This window comes from Coregonus lavaretus (genome assembly GCF_964263955.1).
Source record: "Coregonus lavaretus genome assembly, chromosome: 3".
Classification (NCBI taxonomy): Eukaryota; Metazoa; Chordata; class Actinopteri; order Salmoniformes; family Salmonidae; genus Coregonus; species Coregonus lavaretus.
The window spans coordinates 24,915,763-24,934,516 of NC_139990.1; the positions used below are offsets into that span (position 1 = coordinate 24,915,763).

The window sequence follows — 18,754 nt, forward strand, 5'->3', positions numbered from 1 at the left end:
ATCATTTAGCAGACGCTCTTATCCTACTACCACTACTACTACTATGACTACTACTACTACTACTACTGCTACTACTACTACTACTACTACTACTACTACTACTACTACTACCACTACTACTACTAATGCTAATATTACTAATACTCTACTAATACTATTACTACTACTACTGCTAGTACTACTAATACTACTACTACTACTAATACCACTACTACTACTACTACTACTACTACTACTACTACTACTACTACTACTGCTGCTGCTGCTAGTACTACTACTACTACTACTACTACTACTACTACTACTACTAATGCTAATATTACTAATACTACTACTAATACCATTACTACTACTACTACTACTACTGCTAGTACTACTAATACTACTACTACTACTACTACTACTAATACTATTACTATTACTACTACAACTACTCCTACACACACACACACACACACACACACACACACACACACACGGTGGGAAAGTGCATGAACCCTCATTCAATATATTGTGTTAACTACAAAGGATGATCTTCTGGGCCACCTCCTACGCTTGTGATCCCACTCACATGTGATCTGGTCAGTTCATCACCTTCTAAGCACCAAATGCTTATTAATAGAGAAATTCCTACCACTCTATTTATATATCTGCTAGAGGGCAAAACCGCCTTGACACAAAACATGTTTAAAACATTCCACACAATGATGTCTAAAGCTGTTTTCTGACTGACAACCCACTACACTCAAACTCCACCACTCTTAATACAATGCAGTATTCATGAAATTCTAGCAATCACGGTCAGCTGCAAAAAATCAATAAGGTCTTAAATGCTCCTTAGGTGAGAGTAGCCCAAGAGTTCTGCAAGCAGTGTGCTGTAGTATGTGTGGTGGTGAATGTGAGCTCTTTCTCTCACACACACACACACCAACCCCTCTCTTCTCCACAGCTGCGGGACCTGCTCTGGAGACCTTTGTGGGCGAGGACGTGAACACCATGCTGATCCTGAACCTAATGAGCGGTACAGAGTACGGTGTCAGGGTCATCGCCTCCTACACCACCGGCTCCAGCGAGGCCCTCACTGGCAAGGCCAGGACATGTGAGTATATTATCAGTAGCCCCAGGTAGAATGGGACTCGAGAATGGATACTTTGCATATGCATAATAAACAGTTAATGAATCGATTATTTAATTATTCAATTATTCAACTTATTTAACACAGCGCCTCCAGGTAGAACAGGACTCCAGAATGGATACTGTGTATACTGTGACTGCATAATTACTTACTTATTTATCCTCTTTGTGCCTACGGGTGCATAACAACCTTTATTAAACTTATCAAACACTTTCTGGTCAAGGTGATTGGGGCACCATGTACAGTGAGGGAAAAAAGTATTTGATCCCCTGCTGATTTTGTACGTTTGCCCACTGACAAAGACATGATCAGTCTATAATTTTAATGGTAGGTTTATTTGAACAGTGAGAGACAGAATAACAACATAAAAATCCAGAAAAACGCATGTCAAAAATGTTATAAATTGATTTGCATTTTAATGATGGAAATAAGTATTTGACCCCTCTGCAAAACATGACAGTACTTGGTGGCAAAACCCTTGTTGGCAATTACATTTACATTTACATCATTTAGCAGACGCTCTTATCCAGAGCGACTTACAAATTGGTGCATTCAACTTATGATAGCCAGTGGGACAACCACTTTTCTTTTTTTTCCTTCTTTTTTTTATGGGGGGGGGGTGGGGGAGGGAGGGGTAGAATGATTACTTTTATACTATTCCAGGTATTCCTTAAAGAGGTAGGGTTTCAAGTGTCTCCGGGAAGGTGGTCAGTGACTCCGCTGTCCTGGCGTCGTGGGGGAGCTTGTTCCACCATTGGGGTGCCAGAGCAGCGAATAGCTTTGACTGGGCTGAGCGGGAACTGTGCTTCCGTAGAGGTAGGGGGGCTAGCAGGCCAGAGGTGGATGAACGTAGTGCCCTCGTTTGGGTGTAGGGTCTGATCAGAGCCTGAAGGTAAGGAGGTGCCGTTCCCCTCACAGCTCCGTAGGCAAGCACCATGGTCTTGTAGTAGATGCAATCACAGAGGTCAGACGTTTGTTGTAGTTGGCCACCAGGTTTGCACACATCTCAGGAGGGATTTTGTCCCACTCCTCTTTGCAGATCTTCTCCAAGTCATTAAGGTTTCGAGGCTGACGTTTGGCAACTAGAACGTTCAGCTCCCTCCACAGATTATCTATGGGATTAAGGTCTGGAGACTGGCTAGGCCACTCCAGGACCTTAATGTGCTTCTTCTTGAGCCACTCCTTTGTTGCCTTGGCCGTGTGTTTTGGGTCATTGTCATGCTGGAATACCCATCCATGACCCATTTTCAATGCCCTGGCTGAGGGAAGGAGGTTCTCACCCAAGTTTTGACGGTACATGGCCCCGTCCATCGTCCCTTTGATGCGGTGAAGTTATCCTGTCCCCTTAGCAGAAAAACACCCCAAAAGCATAATGTTTCCACCTCCATGTTTGACGGTGGGAATGGTGTTCTTGGGGTCATAGGCAGCATTCCTCCTCCTCCAAACACGGCGAGTTGAGTTGATACCAAAGAGCTCGATTTTGGTCTCATCTGACCACAACACTTTCACCCAGTTCTCCTCTGAATCATTCAGATGTTCATTGGCAAACTTCAGACGGGCCTGTATATGTGCTTTCTTGAGCAGGGGAACCTTGCAGGCGCTGCAGGATTTCAGTCCTTCACGGCGTAGTGTGTTACCAATTGTTTCTTGGTGACTATGGTCCCAGCTGCCTTGAGATCATTGACAAGATCCTCCCGTGTAGTTCTGGGCTGAGTCCTCACCGTTCTCATGATCATTGCAACTCCACGAGGTGAGATCTTGCATGGAGCCCCAGGCCGAGGGAGATTGACAGTTCTTTTGTGTTTCTTCCATTTGTGAATAATCGCACCAACTGTTGTCACCTTCTCACCAAGCTGCTTGGCGATGGTCTTGTAGCCCATTCCAGCCTTGTGTAGGTCTACAATCTTGTCCCTGATATCCTTGGAGAGCTCTTTGGTCTTGGCCCATGGTGGAGAGTTTGGAATCTGATTGATTGATTGCTTCTGTGGACAGGTGTCTTTTATACAGGTAACAAGCTGAGATTAGGAGCACTCCCTTTAAGAGTGTGCTCCTAATCTCAGCTCGTTACCTGTATAAAAGACACCTGGGAGCCAGAAATCTTTCTGATTGAGAGCGGGTCAAATACTTATTTCCCTCATTAAAATGCAAATCAATTTATAACATTTTTGACATTAGTTTTTCTGGATTTTTTTGTTGTTATTCTGTCTCTCACTGTTCAAATAAACCTACCATTAAAATTATAGACTGATAATTTTTTGTCAGTGGGCAAACGTACAAAATCAGCAGGGGATCAAATACTTTTTTCCCTCACTGTACGTCAAATACTGTAACACCCTGGCTCTGGGACTCTAGATGTTGAGCCAGGGTGTGTTCTTTCTATGTGGTGTATTTCGATGTTGGGAGTTCTGGTTTGTTTATTTCTATGTTGGCCTGAGTGACTCCCAATCAGAGGCAACGAGTGTCAGCTGTGGCTGGTTGTCTCTGATTGGGGGCCATATTTAAACAGTCTGGTTTTCCCTTTGTGTTTGTGGGTTCTTGTTCCGTGTTGGTCTATGTTACCTAGGACGTTACGAGTCGTTTGTTGTTTTTGTTTACTGTCCGTGTTTATCGCTAATGATAAATAAACATGTTCGTTCATCACGCTGCGCCTTGGTCCTCCTCTCTTAACGACGATCGTGACAGAAGAACCCACCATACAAGGACCAAGCAGCGTGTCCAGGAGCAGGCAGACTGGACATGGGAGGAAGCGCCGGGAAAGGAGATGGAGAGGTTGGCGATGGCCCAGGTGGGCAAATCGTGGTCCTGGGAGGACATGCTCGGGGGCAAAGGGCCATGGGCTAGGATTAAGGCCCTGGTGAGAGAGGAGCAGCGGCGTCAGCAGTGTCATCGTCGGACGGACGAGAGGCAACCCCAAAAAAAATTTTGGGGGGGACACACGGCATGGGCGGCTGGGCAGCAGGAGGCTGCCACAGGGCGATTTGGAGAGGAGGCCACCGGGTTTGGGGGGCCAGAAGGCAGGTTGGCGGAGCCTGGATGGAGAGCAGAGCCAACTCCCCGTACTCAGGCATGGCAGCATGAGACTGGTCAGGTTCCGGGGTATGCGGAGCTGCGTACTGTGCCACGAGTGGTCCGGCATAGTCCGGTACGTCCTGTGCGAGCACCCCGCACGGGTTGTGCGAAGGTGGGCATGCAGCCAGGACGGAGTGTGCCGGCTCAGCGCTCGTGGCCTCCAGTGCCTCTCCTCGGTCCCGGATATCCTGCGCCAGTGTCACGTGCTGTTATGCCAGTACGGGTACACAGCCCTGTACGTCCTGTGCTGATGCCTCACACAGAGTGTGTGAAGGTAGGCATTCAGCCAGGACGGGTTGTGGCAGCTCTTCACTCCAGGTCTCCTATCCGTCTCCACAGCCCGGCCCGGCCTGTCCCTGCTCCACGCACCAAGCCTACGGTGTGCGTCGCCAGCCCGGTCCGGCCTGTCCCTGCTCCTCGCACCAAGCCTACGGGGTGCGTCGCCAGCCCGGTCCGGCCTGTCCCTGCTCCTCGCACCAAGCCTACGGTGTGCGTCGCCAGCCCGGCCCGGCCTGTCCCTGCTCCACGCACCAAGCCTACGGTGTGCGTCGCCAGCCCGGTCCGGCCTGTCCCTGCTCCTCGCACCAAGCCTATGGTGTGCGTCGCCAGCCCGGTCCGGCCTGTCCCTGCTCCTCGCACCAAGCCTACGGTGTGCGTCGCCAGCCCGGTCCGGCCTGTTCCTACTCCACGCACCAAGCCAGGGTTGCGCATCGTCAGCCCGGTCCGGCCTGTCCCTGCTCCTCGCACCAAGCCTACGGTGTGCGTCGCCAGCCCGGTCCGGCCTGTTCCTACTCCACGCACCAAGCCAGGGGTGCGCATCGTCAGCCCGGTCCGGCCCGTTCCTACTCCACGCACCAAGCCAGGGGTGCGAGTCGTCAGCCCGGTTCGGCCCGTTCCTACTCCACGCACCAAGCCAGGGGTGCGAGTCGTCAGCCCGGTCCGGCCCGTTCCGGCTCCACGCACCAAGCCAGGGGTGCGTGTCGTCAGTCCAGCACAACCCATGCCTGGGTCACCGGTGCCTGGTAAGGTACCGGTCAACTGCTCCACTACGGAGCTGAAGCTAACCGCTCCTGCTACGTCCAGTTCAGCTCCAGCCAGCGGGGCCAGACCGGACCAGGGACGCTATGGGGGGTTTATTGGAGGGTGGTGGGCAAGGCCGGAGCCAGAACCGCCGCCGAGGAGGAATGCCCACCCAGCCCTCCCCTGTTTTGCTCTAGTTGAGGCGCGGTCGCAGTCCGCGCCTTTAGGGGGGGGTACTGTAACACCCTGGCTCTGGGACTCTAGATGTTGAGCCAGGGTGTGTTCTTTCTATGTGGTGTATTTCGATGTTGGGAGTTCTGGTTTGTTTATTTCTATGTTGGCCTGAGTGACTCCCAATCAGAGGCAACGAGTGTCAGCTGTGGCTGGTTGTCTCTGATTGGGAGCCATATTTAAACTGTCTGGTTTTCCCTTTGTGTTTGTGGGTTCTTGTTCCGTGTTGGTCTATGTTACCTAGGACGTTACGAGTCATTTGTTGTTTTTGTTTACTGTCCGTGTTTATCGCTAATGATAAATAAACATGTTCGTTCATCACGCTGCGCCTTGGTCCTCCTCTCTTAACGACGATCGTGACAAATACGCTGCTGTTATTTATCATCTTATTTCCATGGCTATTGTATCATAAGGTTAAGTTAGGCCCCTCTCTACATTTACCAGACGCTCTTATCCAAAGCGACTTACAGTAGCAATTAGGGTTCAGTGCCTTGCTCAAGGGCACATCAATAGATTTTTCATCTAGTCGGCTCGGTGACCTTTCGGTTACTGGCCCAATACTCTTAAACGCTAGGCTACCTGCCTCCCTCTCTAATTCCAATCCCTAACTTTCCCATCAAGCATCGTTTGGATCACATGTAGGTCAACTGGAACTGTCTGAGATTGAATCAGTGTGAATTATTGAGTAGCACAGCTTCACTCCATCGGAGACTGCAGACGCCACAATGATATCAAGTGGCCAGGCAGGCGTGCCTAATGTAGTACCAGTGTCAGCGACTCAGCACTGTAACAGAGATCATTGTCTTATTAGGGTTGGCAGCTCCCAGATAATCAAATTGTAGGGGGGAGTGGAAACTAGAGACTCGCATTCGTTTGCATATAACTATGATATCACCTTGTGCATGATAATTAAGTAAGACGTGCTTGGGTAGCGCATTATTTGAAGGGCAGATAGAGATATAGCAATCAGGATAGGGGTGTCTCTTGGGTGGAGTGTGATGCCTGACTCTGACATACAGTGAGCATGTTAATGAATACTGCACTATAATAAGAGAACATGGGGATAGCTCAAAGTCATGTTCAAGATCTCCTTGTTTTACAGGTATTTATGTGTATAGTTATTTTGTGAAAGTTAATGAATTGTTATATTGTATGTTATGTATTATGTAACACAGTCTACCTGTGTAAACATGATTCATTTATTCATATGCATTGTGAAATGTGCATGTTCCAAGATATGCAGATTAGATTATTTACCAAACAGTTGTGGGTACATTTGTTTTCGTGACTCTGAATGCAAAACAATGACATAATTTACTCCAAACTCCCCAAAATAATTGAAGAGTTTATTTCCAAAACGCTATATCCACCAATTTTTCACATTTGTGTTTTTTCAGAAATTATTGCTTATGGGTACTTTCATGTGTGTGTAAAATATTACTGTTCTCAGATTTTTTATTAATATATTTATATATCCATTGTTTAGCTGGAATGGTGTAGCAGGTGATTTGGACGGAGTCAGGCGCAGGAGGGTAAATCACAGAATAAATGGTTTATTCGGCAAATACAGCGGTACGCAGTAATGCGTAAAACACTACAGTGCGGTATAACGGCGCACTGGAGAAAACAGAGCACACAGGTGAATATCCCAGCGATACAAATATAGAAAGCTCCACCGAGCTATCGTCACCTCCACAATAAACAATCACACACAAAGACATGGGGGGCAGAGGGAATACTTATACAGGTACTGATGAGGGGATATGAACCAGGTGTGTTTAAAAACGAGACAAAACAAATGGAATGATGAGATGAGGAGCGGCAGCGGCTAGAAGGCCGGTGACGACGAACGCCGAAGCCTGCTTGAACAAAGAGAGGAAGCAGCTTCGGAGGAAGTCGTGACAGTACCCTACCCTTGACGCGCAACTCCAGCAGTGCGCCGACACCGGCCTCGGGGACGGCCAGGAGGACGCAAAGCAGGGCGAGCCGAATGGCGACTGTGGAAATCCCGCAACAGGGAGGGATCGAGGACATCCCTCACCGGGACCCAGCACCGTTCCTCCGGACCGTACCCCTCCCACTCCACGAGGTACTGAAGGCCCCCCACCCGACGCCTCGAATCCAGGATGGAATGGACGGAGTACGCCGGGGCCCCCTCGATGTCCAGAGGGGGCGGAGGGACCTCCCACACCTCAGACTCCTTGAGCGGACCAGCCACCACTGGCCTGAGGAGAGACACGTGAAACGAGGGGTTAATACGGTAATCAGGAGGGAGTAGTAACCTATACGTAACCTCGTATACTCTCCTCAGGACTTTGAATGGCCTCATAAACCGTGGGCTCAGCTTCTGGCAGGACAGGCAGAGGGGCAGGTTCCGGGTCGAGAGCCAGACCCGAGACATAAACTGGGGACCCCGGTCAGACACTATGTCCTCTGGCATCCCGTAGTGCCGGAAGACGTTAGTAAATAGGGCTTCCGCAGTTTGCAGGGCTGTGGGGAGACGGGGAGAGGAAGGAGGCGGCAGGCTTTGGAAAAGCGGTCCACAACAACCAGGATGGTGGTGTTACCCTGAGAGAGGGGAAGATCAGTTAAGAAGTCAATCGATAAGTGGGACCATGGCCATTCTGGAACTGGTAAGGGATGTAACTTACCCGCTGGAGGGTACCTAGGTGCCTTACTCTGGGCGCACACTGAGCAGGAGGAGACATACACCCTCACGTCCTTAGCCAAGGTAGGCCACCAGTACTTCCCGGTCAGGCAGCGCACTGTACGGCCGATGCCTGGGTGACCAGAGGAGGGGGACGTGTGTGCCCAATAGATAAGACGATCACGGACAATAGACGGCATGTACTGCAGCCCAGCTGGGCACTGAGGTGGAGATGGCTCTGTGTGTAACGCCCGCTCTATGTCCGCGTCCAACGCCCACAATACCGGCGCCACAATGCAGGAGGCCGGGAGTATGGGGGTGTTGTCTATGGGCCTCTCCTCTGTGTCGTACAGCCGTGACAGTGTGTCTGCCTTCACGTTCTTTGTGCCTGGTATGTATGACAGTGTGAAATCAAACCGGGTGAAGAACAAGGCCCACCTGGCCTGGCGAGAGTTCAGCAAGCTCGCTGCCCGGATGTACTCCAGGTTACGGTGGTCAGTCCAGACGAGGAAAGGGTGTTTCGCCCCCTCGAGCCAGTGCCTCCACGCAGTCAGGGCTCTGACAACAGCCAACAGCTCCTGATCACCAACATCATAGTTCTGCTCTGCCGGGCTGAGCTTCTTAAAGAAAAAGGCACAGGGGCGGAGCTTGGGTGGCGTGCCCGAGCATTGTAATAGGACAGCCCCTACCTCGGACGCATCCACCTCCACTACGGACGGTAATGATGTATTGGGATGGGCCAGTACCGGGGCTGAGGTGAACAGAGCCTTCAGGTTACTGAAAGCCCTGTCAGCCTCAGCAGACCAGCGGAGCCGGGACGGCCCTGTCAGTAGGTGCTGTAGGTGGGTGTGGTGTGGAATCAGGCGCAGGACGCAGAAGTTAAGTCCAACAAAGACTTTAGTAGAGCACACAAAAATACAATCCCAAACAGCCCGGAGGCGAGAAAATGCGCACACAGGCGTAAACAAACGGGCGCACTAAACATGTGCGAAAATCCTCTCCTAAAAATACAAGGAGGCAAGCTACAAATAGCGCACCGAAACGGGTAGCGCACCAACACGACAATGGGAACAATCACTCACAACACCTGACAAACACAACAAGAACTTATAGGACACTAATGACACTAAACGACAACAGGTGTACAATTCCAGACAAGACCAAACGAACATAGAAACATACAACGGTGGCAGCTAGTATTCCGGAGACGACGAACGCCGAAGCCTGCCCGAGCAAGGAAGAGAGGCAGCCTCGGCCGAAACCGTGACAGTACCCCCCCCTTGACGCGCGGCTCCAGACGTGCGCCGACTCCGGCCTCGGGGACGACCAGGAGGACGCGGAGCAGGGCGCGTCGGGTGACTACGATGGAATTCCGTCAGGAGAGACGGGTCCAAAATGTCTCCCCTCGGCACCCAGCACCGTTCCTCCGGGCCGTACCCCTCCCACTCCACTAGATATTGGAGACCCCCCATCCGACGTCTCGAATCCAAGATGGACCGCACTGAGTACGCCGGTGCCCCCTCGATGTCCAATGGGGGCGGAGGAGTCTCCCTGATCTCATTTTCTTGGAGTGGGTCAGCTACCACCGGCCTGAGAAGAGACACATGGAACGAGGGGTTAATTCTTTTATACTCAACAGGTAGTTGTAATCTGTAACACACCTCGTTCAATCTTCCCAGGACTTTAAATGGCCCTACAAACCGCCGACCCAGTTTCCGACAGGGCAGGCGGAGGGGCAGGTTTCTGGTAGAGAGCCAGACTCGATCACCAGGTGCGTACACCGGTCCCTCACTGCGGTGGAGATCGGCGCTCGCCTTTTGACGACGGAGGGCCCGCTGCAGGTGGACGTGTGCAGCGTTCCATGTCTCCTCCGAGCGCCGCACCCACTCATCCACCGCAGGAGCCTCGATCTGGCTCTGCTGCCAAGGTGCCAGAACCGGCTGGTAACCTAACACACATTGGAAAGGGGTTAGGTTAGTGGAGGAATGGCGTAGGGAATTCTGGGCCATTTCTGCCCAGGGAACGTACCTTGCCCACTCCTCCGGCCGGTCCCGGCAGTATGTTCTAAGAAACCTACCCACATCCTGGTTCACACGTTCCACCTGCCCATTACTCTCCGGATGGTAACCCGAAGTGAGGCTCACCGAGACCACCAACCGCTCCATAAAGGCTTTCCAGACTCTGGAGGTAAATTGGGGACCTCGATCAGACACAATATCCTCGGGTACCCCGTAGTGCCGGAAAACATGGGTGAATAGCGCTTCGGCGGTCTGTAGGGCCGTAGGAAGGCCCGGCATAGGGAGCAAACGACAGGCCTTAGAGAACCGGTCCACAACGACCAGTATAGTAGTATTCCCCTGTGAGGGAGGAAGGTCAGTGATGAAATCCACCGAGAGGTGAGACCATGGTCGTTGTGGAACGGGCAGGGGTAGTAACTTACCCCTAGGCAGATGTCTAGGCGCCTTACACTGGGCGCACACCGAGCAGGAGGAGACATAAACCCTCACATCCCTCGCCAACGTGGGCCACCAGTACTTAGCACTAAGGCAGTGCACTGTCCGGCCGATACCAGGATGTCCAGAGGAGGGTGACGTGTGAGCCCAATAGATCAATCGATCCCGAACCTCGAGCGGAACGTACTTCCGACCCTCCGGGCATTGAGGTGGACTAGGGTCGGTGCGCAGCGCCCGCTCGAGTTCAGCATCGACCTCCCACACTACCGGTGCCACCAGACAAGACTCCGGCAGTATGGGAGTGGGCTCCACGGACCTCTCCTCCGTGTCATACCGCCGAGACAGCGCGTCTGCCTTACCGTTCTGTGACCCAGGGATGTATGTGATCTTAAATATGAACCGGGTCAAAAATATATTCCACCGCGCCTGGCGAAGGTTTAGTCTCCTAGCTGCCCGGATGTACTCCAGGTTACGGTGGTCCGTCAAAATGAGGAAAGGGTGTTGAGCCCCCTCAAGCCAGTGCCTCCACACCTTTAGGGCCTGTACCACGGCTAACAGCTCCCTGTCCCCTACGTCATAATTTCGCTCCGCCGGACTGAGCTTCTTGGAATAAAAAGCACAGGGGCGGAGTTTAGGTGGCGTGCCGGACCGTTGCGAAAGCACGGCTCCTATACCGGCCTCTGACGCGTCCACCTCTACCTGAAATGGTAAAGAGGGATCCGGATGCGCCAGCACCGGAGCCGAGGTAAACAGGTCCTTCAGCCTCCCAAACGCCCTGTCCGCCTCGGCTGACCACTGCAGACGCACCGGACCCCCCTTCAAAAGAGACGTTATGGGAGCTGCCACCTGTCCAAAACCCCGGATAAACCTCCGGTAGTAATTCGCAAACCCCAAAACTGCTGCACCTCCTTCACAGTGGTTGGCGTTTGCCAATTACGCACGGCTGACACCCGGTCTACCTCCATCTTCACCCCTGACGCAGACAACTGATAACCCAAAAAGGAGACCGACTCCTGGAAAAACAGACACTTCTCTGCCTTGACATACAGGTCGTGCTCCAACAGCCTCCGCAACACTCGGCGCACCAGTGCCACATGCTCGACTCGGGTAGACGAGTACACGAGAATGTCATCTATGTACACGACCACCCCCTGCCCCTGCATGTCCCTGAAGATCTCATCTACGAATGATTGGAAAACTGAAGGAGCGTTCATCAACCCGTATGGCATGACAAGATACTCGTAATGGCCCGAGGTGGTACTAAAGGCTGTCTTCCATTCATCGCCCCCCCTAATGCGCACCAAGTTGTACGCGCTCCTGAGATCTAATTTAGTGAAGAAACGCGCCCCGTGCAATGACTCCGTCATGGTCGCAATCAGCGGGAGTGGATAACTGTACTTCACCGTGATCTGATTGAGACCACGGTAATCAATGCACGGGCGTAACCCACCGTCCTTTTTCTTCACAAAAAAGAAACTCGAGGACGCAGGGGAAGTGGAGGGCCGTATGTATCCTTGTCTCAGAGATTCGTCTATGTAAGTCTCCATAGCTCTCTTCTCCTCCTGAGACAGAGGATACACATGGCTCCGTGGGAGCGCAGCTCCTGCCTGGAGGTCTATCGCACAATCTCCCTGCCTATGGGGAGGCAACTGCGTCGCCCTCGACTTACTGAACACAATAGCCAAATCCCCATACTCAGGGGGAACGTGCAATGTGGGCACCTGGTTTGGACTCTCCACCGAGGTAGCCCCTACGGAAACGCCTAAACATCGACCCACACACTGGGCAGACCACTCCATCAGAGCCCTCTCCTGCCACGAAATGAACGGGTTATGGTTACTCAACCAGGGCATGCCCAGCACCACCGGATACGCAGGCGAGTCGATCAGAAATAGCTGGATCATCTCCTGAAGACCCCCCTGCGCACACATCCTAAGTGGCGCCGTGACCTCCCTGATCAAGCCCGATCCCAACGGACGGCTATCTAGGGCATGAACGGGGAAGGGGACGTCAACAGGGAGAAGGGGAATCCCTAAGGCTAAACAACATTTCTTATCAATAAAATTCCCAGCCGCGCCTGAATCTACCAGCGCCTTATGCTGGGAATGAGGTGCTACCTGTGGAAAACGCACAGGTATACAGAAGTGCGCAACAGAGAGCTCTGGGTGAGTGGGGCGCCTACTCACCTGGAAGGACTCCCCAGTGTGGGGCCTGTCGTCTTCTCCCCTAGGAGGCCATCCCCAGCACCTAGCCGTGGTGTGTCCTCCCCGACCACAGTTGGTGCAGGAGATGGACCCCCTCGTACTCCGACCCCTCCTCTCTCTAGCGCCAGCGCCCCCGAGCTCCATGGGGCTCGGCTCGGAGACGCTGGAGGGTGAAATGGACGGACCTCCCTCGGGACGTCCGCGGGTAGCCAGCAGGGTGTCCAGCCTGATGGACATGTCGACTAACTGGTCGAAAGAGAGGCTGGTGTCCTGACAGGCCAGCTCCCGACGGACGTCCTCACGTAGACTACAGCGGTAGTGATCGATGAGGGCCCGCTCATTCCACCCTGCATCCGCCGCTAGAGTACGGAATTCCAACGCGAACTCCTGGGCACTCCTCTTCCCCTGCCGGAGGCAGAACAGACGCTCCCCCGCCGCTTTCCCCTCTGGTGGATGGTCAAACACCGCCCTGAAGCGGCGGGAGAACTCAGCGTAAGTGATGGTGGTCGCGTCTATCCTCCTCCACTCGGCGTTGGCCCATTCTAACGCCTTGCCGGAAAGGCAGGAGATAAGGGCGGACACGCTCTCGTGTCCCGAGGGCGCCGGGTGCACGGTGGCCAGGTAAAGCTCCACCTGGAGAAGGAAGCCCTGACACCCGGCAGCGGTCCCATCGTAGGCCCTCGGGAGCGAGAGTCGAACTCCTCTGGGTTCCGGAGCGGGAATGGGCTGATTTGCTGATGGTGATGGTAGGGACGGTGGCGTTGGGGGTGTTCCTCGGGTCTCCCAGCGTTGGAGCGTGTTGATCACATCCTGCAGGGCGGTCCCGATCCGCAGGATCTGGTCGTTCTGCTCCCGAACCCGATCCTCCAACGTCTCCTGTGCTGCTGCGGCTCCTGCTGATTCCATTCAGAAGGTGAGTGATTCTGTCAGTAGGTGCTGTAGGTGGGTGTGGTGTGGAATCAGGCGCAGGACGCAGAAGTTAAGTCCAACAAAGACTTTAGTAGAGCACACAAAAATACAATCCAAACAGCCCGGAGGCGAGAAAATGCGCACACAGGCGTAAACAAACGGGCGCACTAAACATGTGCGAAAATCCTCTCCTAAAAATACAAGGAGGCAAGCTACAAATAGCGCACCGAAACGGGTAGCGCACCAACACGACAATGGGAACAATCACTCACAACACCTGACAAACACAACAAGAACTTATAGGACACTAATGACACTAAACGACAACAGGTGTACAATTCCAGACAAGACCAAACGAACATAGAAACATACAACGGTGGCAGCTAGTATTCCGGAGACGACGAACGCCGAAGCCTGCCCGAGCAAGGAAGAGAGGCAGCCTCGGCCGAAACCGTGACAGGCCCACCCTTCAACAGAGAGGTGATGGGAGCTGCGACCTTTCCAATGCCCCGGATAAACCTCCGATAGTAATTGGCAAAGGCAATGAAGCGCTGCAGTCGGCCAATTACACACGGCTGAAATGCGGTCTCCCTCCATCTCCACACCTGAGGTGGTGATGTGGTATCTGAGGAAGGAGACGGACTGTTGGAAGAACAGACACTTTTCTGCCTTGGCATATAGGTCATGCTCCAACAGTCGGCCCAGCACTCTGCGAAACAGGGACACATGCTCGGCGCGCGTAGCGGAATACACCAGAATGTCATCAATGTAGACCACCACACCGCGACCAAGCATGTCCCGAAACACATTTACATTTACGTCATTTAGCAGATGCTCTTATCAAGAGCGACTTACAAATTGGTGCATTCAACTTATGATAGCCAGTGGGACAACCACCCAATTTATTTTTTATTTTTTAAAATTATTTTGTTAATGGGGGGGTGGGGTGGGGGGGGGGGTGTAGAAGGATGACTTTTTTACTATTTCAGGTATTCCTTTAAGAGGTAGGGTTTCAAATGTCTCTGGAAGGTGGTCAGTGACTCCGCTGTCCTGGCGTCGTGGGGGAGCTTGTTCCACCATTGCTTTATCTTGGCCAGGTCGCAGTTGTAAATGAGAAATTGTTCTCAACTGGTTTACCTGGTTAAATAAAGGTGAAATAAAATAAAAAAAATTGGGGTGCCAGAGCAGCGAATAGTTTTGACTGGGCTGAGCGGGAACTGTGCTTCCGTAGAGGTAGGGGGGCTAGCAGGCCAGAGGTGGATGAACGTAGTGCCCTCGTTTGGGTGTAGGGTCTGATCAGAGCCTGAAGGTAAGGAGGTGCCGTTCCCCTCACAGCTCCGTAGGCAAGCACCATGGTTTTGTAGTAGATGCGAGCTTCAACTGGAAGCCAGTGGAGTGTGCGGAGGAGCGGGGTGACATGAGAGAACTTCGGAAGGTTGAACACCAGACGGGCTGCAGCGTTCTGGATAAGTTGTAGGGTTTTAATGGCACAGGCAGGGAGCCCAGCCAACAGCGAGGTGCAGTAATCCAGACGGGAGATGACAAGTGCCTGGATTAGGACCCCGGGAGGAAGAGCAGTGCCGTCTATCCGAGGTTCAGCTTGAGGTGGTGATCCGACATCCACACTGATATGTCTGCCATACATGCAGAGATGCGATTCGCCACCTGGTTATCAGAAGGGGGAAAGGAGAAAATTAATTGTGTGTCGTCTGCGTAGCAATGATAGGAGAGACCATGTGAGGATATGACAGAGCCAAGTGACTTGGTGTATAGAGAGAATAGGAGAGGGCCTACAACTGAGCCCTGGGGGACACCAGTGGTGAGTGCACGTGGTGTGGAGACAGATTCTCGCCACGCCACCTGGTAGGAGCGACCTGTCAGGTAGGACCAGTGGCGGCTCCTGAAAAAATTCTCAGGAGGGGCAATTTTTCTGATGATTTAGGTGACCTACACACATTTTAAAAAATATATGTCCAGCAACAACATGAAGACAGGGGCAGCATATAAGTCAATACCAGAAGCATTTATTGACTGATCTGGGGAGATGGATTCCAGTTTCTGTGACAGATTATAAATAATCTCTGATGCCTTTGTTATATTAGCTTTTGGTTGAATGTACTGTCGTAGTAAATATATAATGTTATAGCTTGGTCTGACTAAAATCTTGTGCATGACCCATTTTGTGTTGGGCGTTTGTTTTCAATCAATGCTGTTCCTATCCTATAACAATGGACAAAAGAGTCCTATCTTGTCAGCCTTGTCAGCAGGTGGCCAAGGAGTGGTGATCCTAGCTGACCTAAGACAGGACACTTTTACTTTACTCGCGTGCACGAACGAGTCCGTGCACGCGATTCCAGATATCTTTACCTCTGAATAAACTGCCTTTATTATACCATATCCACCCTGTCCAAAGTCTCTACTTGGTCTCAGTTCTCCAGTAAACTTGTGATTATCAACAGTACACAACGGTAACAAACAATTGGGGGAACTCACGGGGCAGATAGTAACCACTTAAAAGGAAGCGATTCCCAAACCTTCCATAACAAAGCCATCACCTACAGAGAGATGAACTTGGAGAAGAGTCCCCTAAGTAAGCTTGTCCTGGGCCTCTGTTCACAAACACAAACAGACCCCACACAGCCCCAGGACAACAACAACAACAACAACAACAACACAATTAGACCCAACCAAATCATGAGAAAACAAAAAGAGAATTACTTGACACATTGGAAAGAACAAACAAAAAAACAGAGCAAACTAGAATGCTATTTGGCCCTAAACAGAGAGTACACAGTGGCAGAATACCTGACCACTGTGACTGACCCAAACTTAAGGAAAGCTTTGACTATGTACAGACTCAGTGACCATAGCCTTGCTATTGAGAAAGGCCGCCGTAGGCAGACCTGGCTCTCAAGAGAAGACAGGCTATGTGCACACTGCCCACAAAATGAGGTGGAAACTGAGCTGCACTTCCTAACCTCCTGCCAAATGTATGACCATATTAGAGACACATATTTCCCTCAGATTACAGCGATCCACAAAGAATTCGAAAACAAACCCAATTTTGATAAACTCCCTTATCTACTGGGTGAAAAACCACAGTGTGCCATCACAGCTGCAAGATTTGTGACCTGTTGCCACAAGAAAAGGGCAACCAGTGAAGAACAAACACCATTGTAAATACAACCCATATTTATGTTTATTTATTTTCCCATTTGTACTTTAACTATTTGCACATTGTAACAACACTGTATATATACATAATATGACATTTGAAATGTCTTTATTCTTTTGAAACTTCTGAGTGTAATGTTTACTGTTAATATTTATTGTTTATTTCACTTTTGTTTACTATCTACTTCCCTTGCTTTGGCAATGTTAACACACGTTTCCCATGCCAATAAAGCCCTTAAATTGAATTGAATTGATAGTAAGGTCGCAATGACACAGAAAGCAGTTCAATTTCGGGGTACAGAGTCGCTCTCTTACCAGGATCGCGGTCCGCTCTGACCAGGGTGAAGCCGGCCGGCTCCACCTCTCTGTCCGGGACTCTGTCATCCAGCCAAGTCTCCCAGCTGTATTGGGATTCCGCTGCCAGCAGCGTTTTCATTATTTAGTCCGTTCGTAGCGGGTATGTACACGATCAACAAGATCAGTCCAAAACCGAAGATCAGTCCAAAGCAGAATGTTTGCAGAATGTTTGTAAACTAAGTCTACAAATTAAAAACATAAAATAACGCCACACTGCAGGTCGCAACATAGACGCTGCTAGCCGCCATTGTCTTAGTTACGTTCAACGTTACGTCACGTATGACGAAAGCGCGTAAGTGCATGCCCACAGACACCCATAGAGAATGTATTGAAAGCTTTGAAATGTGAAAAAAATAGATTTTACATGACAGGCTATGAGAGACTTCTGGGCGATTTTCAACCTGACTGAAATCGCCCAAAAAACGGGCGGGGCCATTTGAAGCACGACTTTAGCCTGATTTGACATTTAGTGGCTGGCAGATCAGACGTGAACACTGATAACTGCTGTTGCCGTGATATAATTGATTAGAAAAAAAATCCCTTCCTTTTCCCGTTTGGCAGTGCGTCGCCCATATCGCCCTATTGAACAAGCCGTCCCTGGGTAGGACGCAATCCAAGAGTGAGCAGCGCTGGAGATGCCCAACTCGGAGAGGGTGGAGAGGAGGATCTGATGGTTCACAGTATCAAAGGCAGCAGATAGGTCTAGAAGGATAAGAGCAGAGGAGAGAGAGTTAGCTTTAGCAGTGCGGAGAGCCTCCGTGACACAGAGAAGAGCAGTCTCAGTTGAATGACCAGTCTTGAAACCTGACTAGTTTGGATCAAGAAGGTCATTCTGAGAGAGATAGCAGGAGAGTTGGCTAGAGACGGCACGCTCAAGAGTTTTGGAGAGAAAATAAAGAAGGGATACTGGTCTGTAGTTGTTGACATCGGAGGGATCGAGTGTAGGTTTTTTGAGGAGGGGTGCAACTCTCGCTCTCTTGAAGACGGAAGGGACATAGCCAGCGGTCAAGGATGAGTTGATGAGCGAGGTGAGGTAAGGGAGAAGGTCTCCGGAAATGGTCTGGAGAAGAGAGGAGGGGATAGGGTCAAGTGGGCAGGTTGTTGGGCGGCTGGCCGTCACAAGTCGCAAGATTTCATCTGGAGAGAGAGGGGAGAAAGAAGTCATAGGGTAGGGCAGTGTGAGCAGGACCAGCAGTGTCATTTGACTTAATAAATGAGGATCGGATGTCGTCAACCTTCTTTTCAAAATGGTTGACGAAGTCATCCACAGAGAGGGAGGAGGGAGGGGGAGGAGGATTCAGCAGGGAGGAGAAGGTGGCAAAGAGCTTCCTAGGGTTAGAAATTTAGAGTGGTAGAAAGTGGTTTTAGCAGCAGAAACAGAGGAAGAAAATGTAGAGAGGAGGTAGTGAAAAGATGACAGGTCCGCAGGGAGTCTAGTTTTCCTCCATTTCCGCTCGGCTGCCCGGAGCCCTGTTCTGTGAGCTCGCAATGAGTCGTCAAGCCACGGAGCAGGAGGGGAGGACCGAGCCGGCCGGAAGGATAGGGGACATAGAGA

At 51.2% G+C, this 18,754-nt stretch overlaps 1 protein-coding gene across 1 annotated transcript in view; it reads left to right on the forward strand.

Moving 5' to 3' along the window:
• Positions 1–18,754, forward strand: part of col14a1b (collagen, type XIV, alpha 1b) — a gene marked incomplete at its 5' end in the record, with an annotated part of 113,270 nt that overhangs the window by 46,936 nt on the left and 47,580 nt on the right. Inside the window, one exon of the mRNA XM_084158273.1 lies at positions 950–1,099. Within this exon, the coding sequence (XP_084014399.1) occupies positions 950–1,099 (150 nt within the window). The remainder of the gene's footprint in view (positions 1–949; positions 1,100–18,754) is intronic.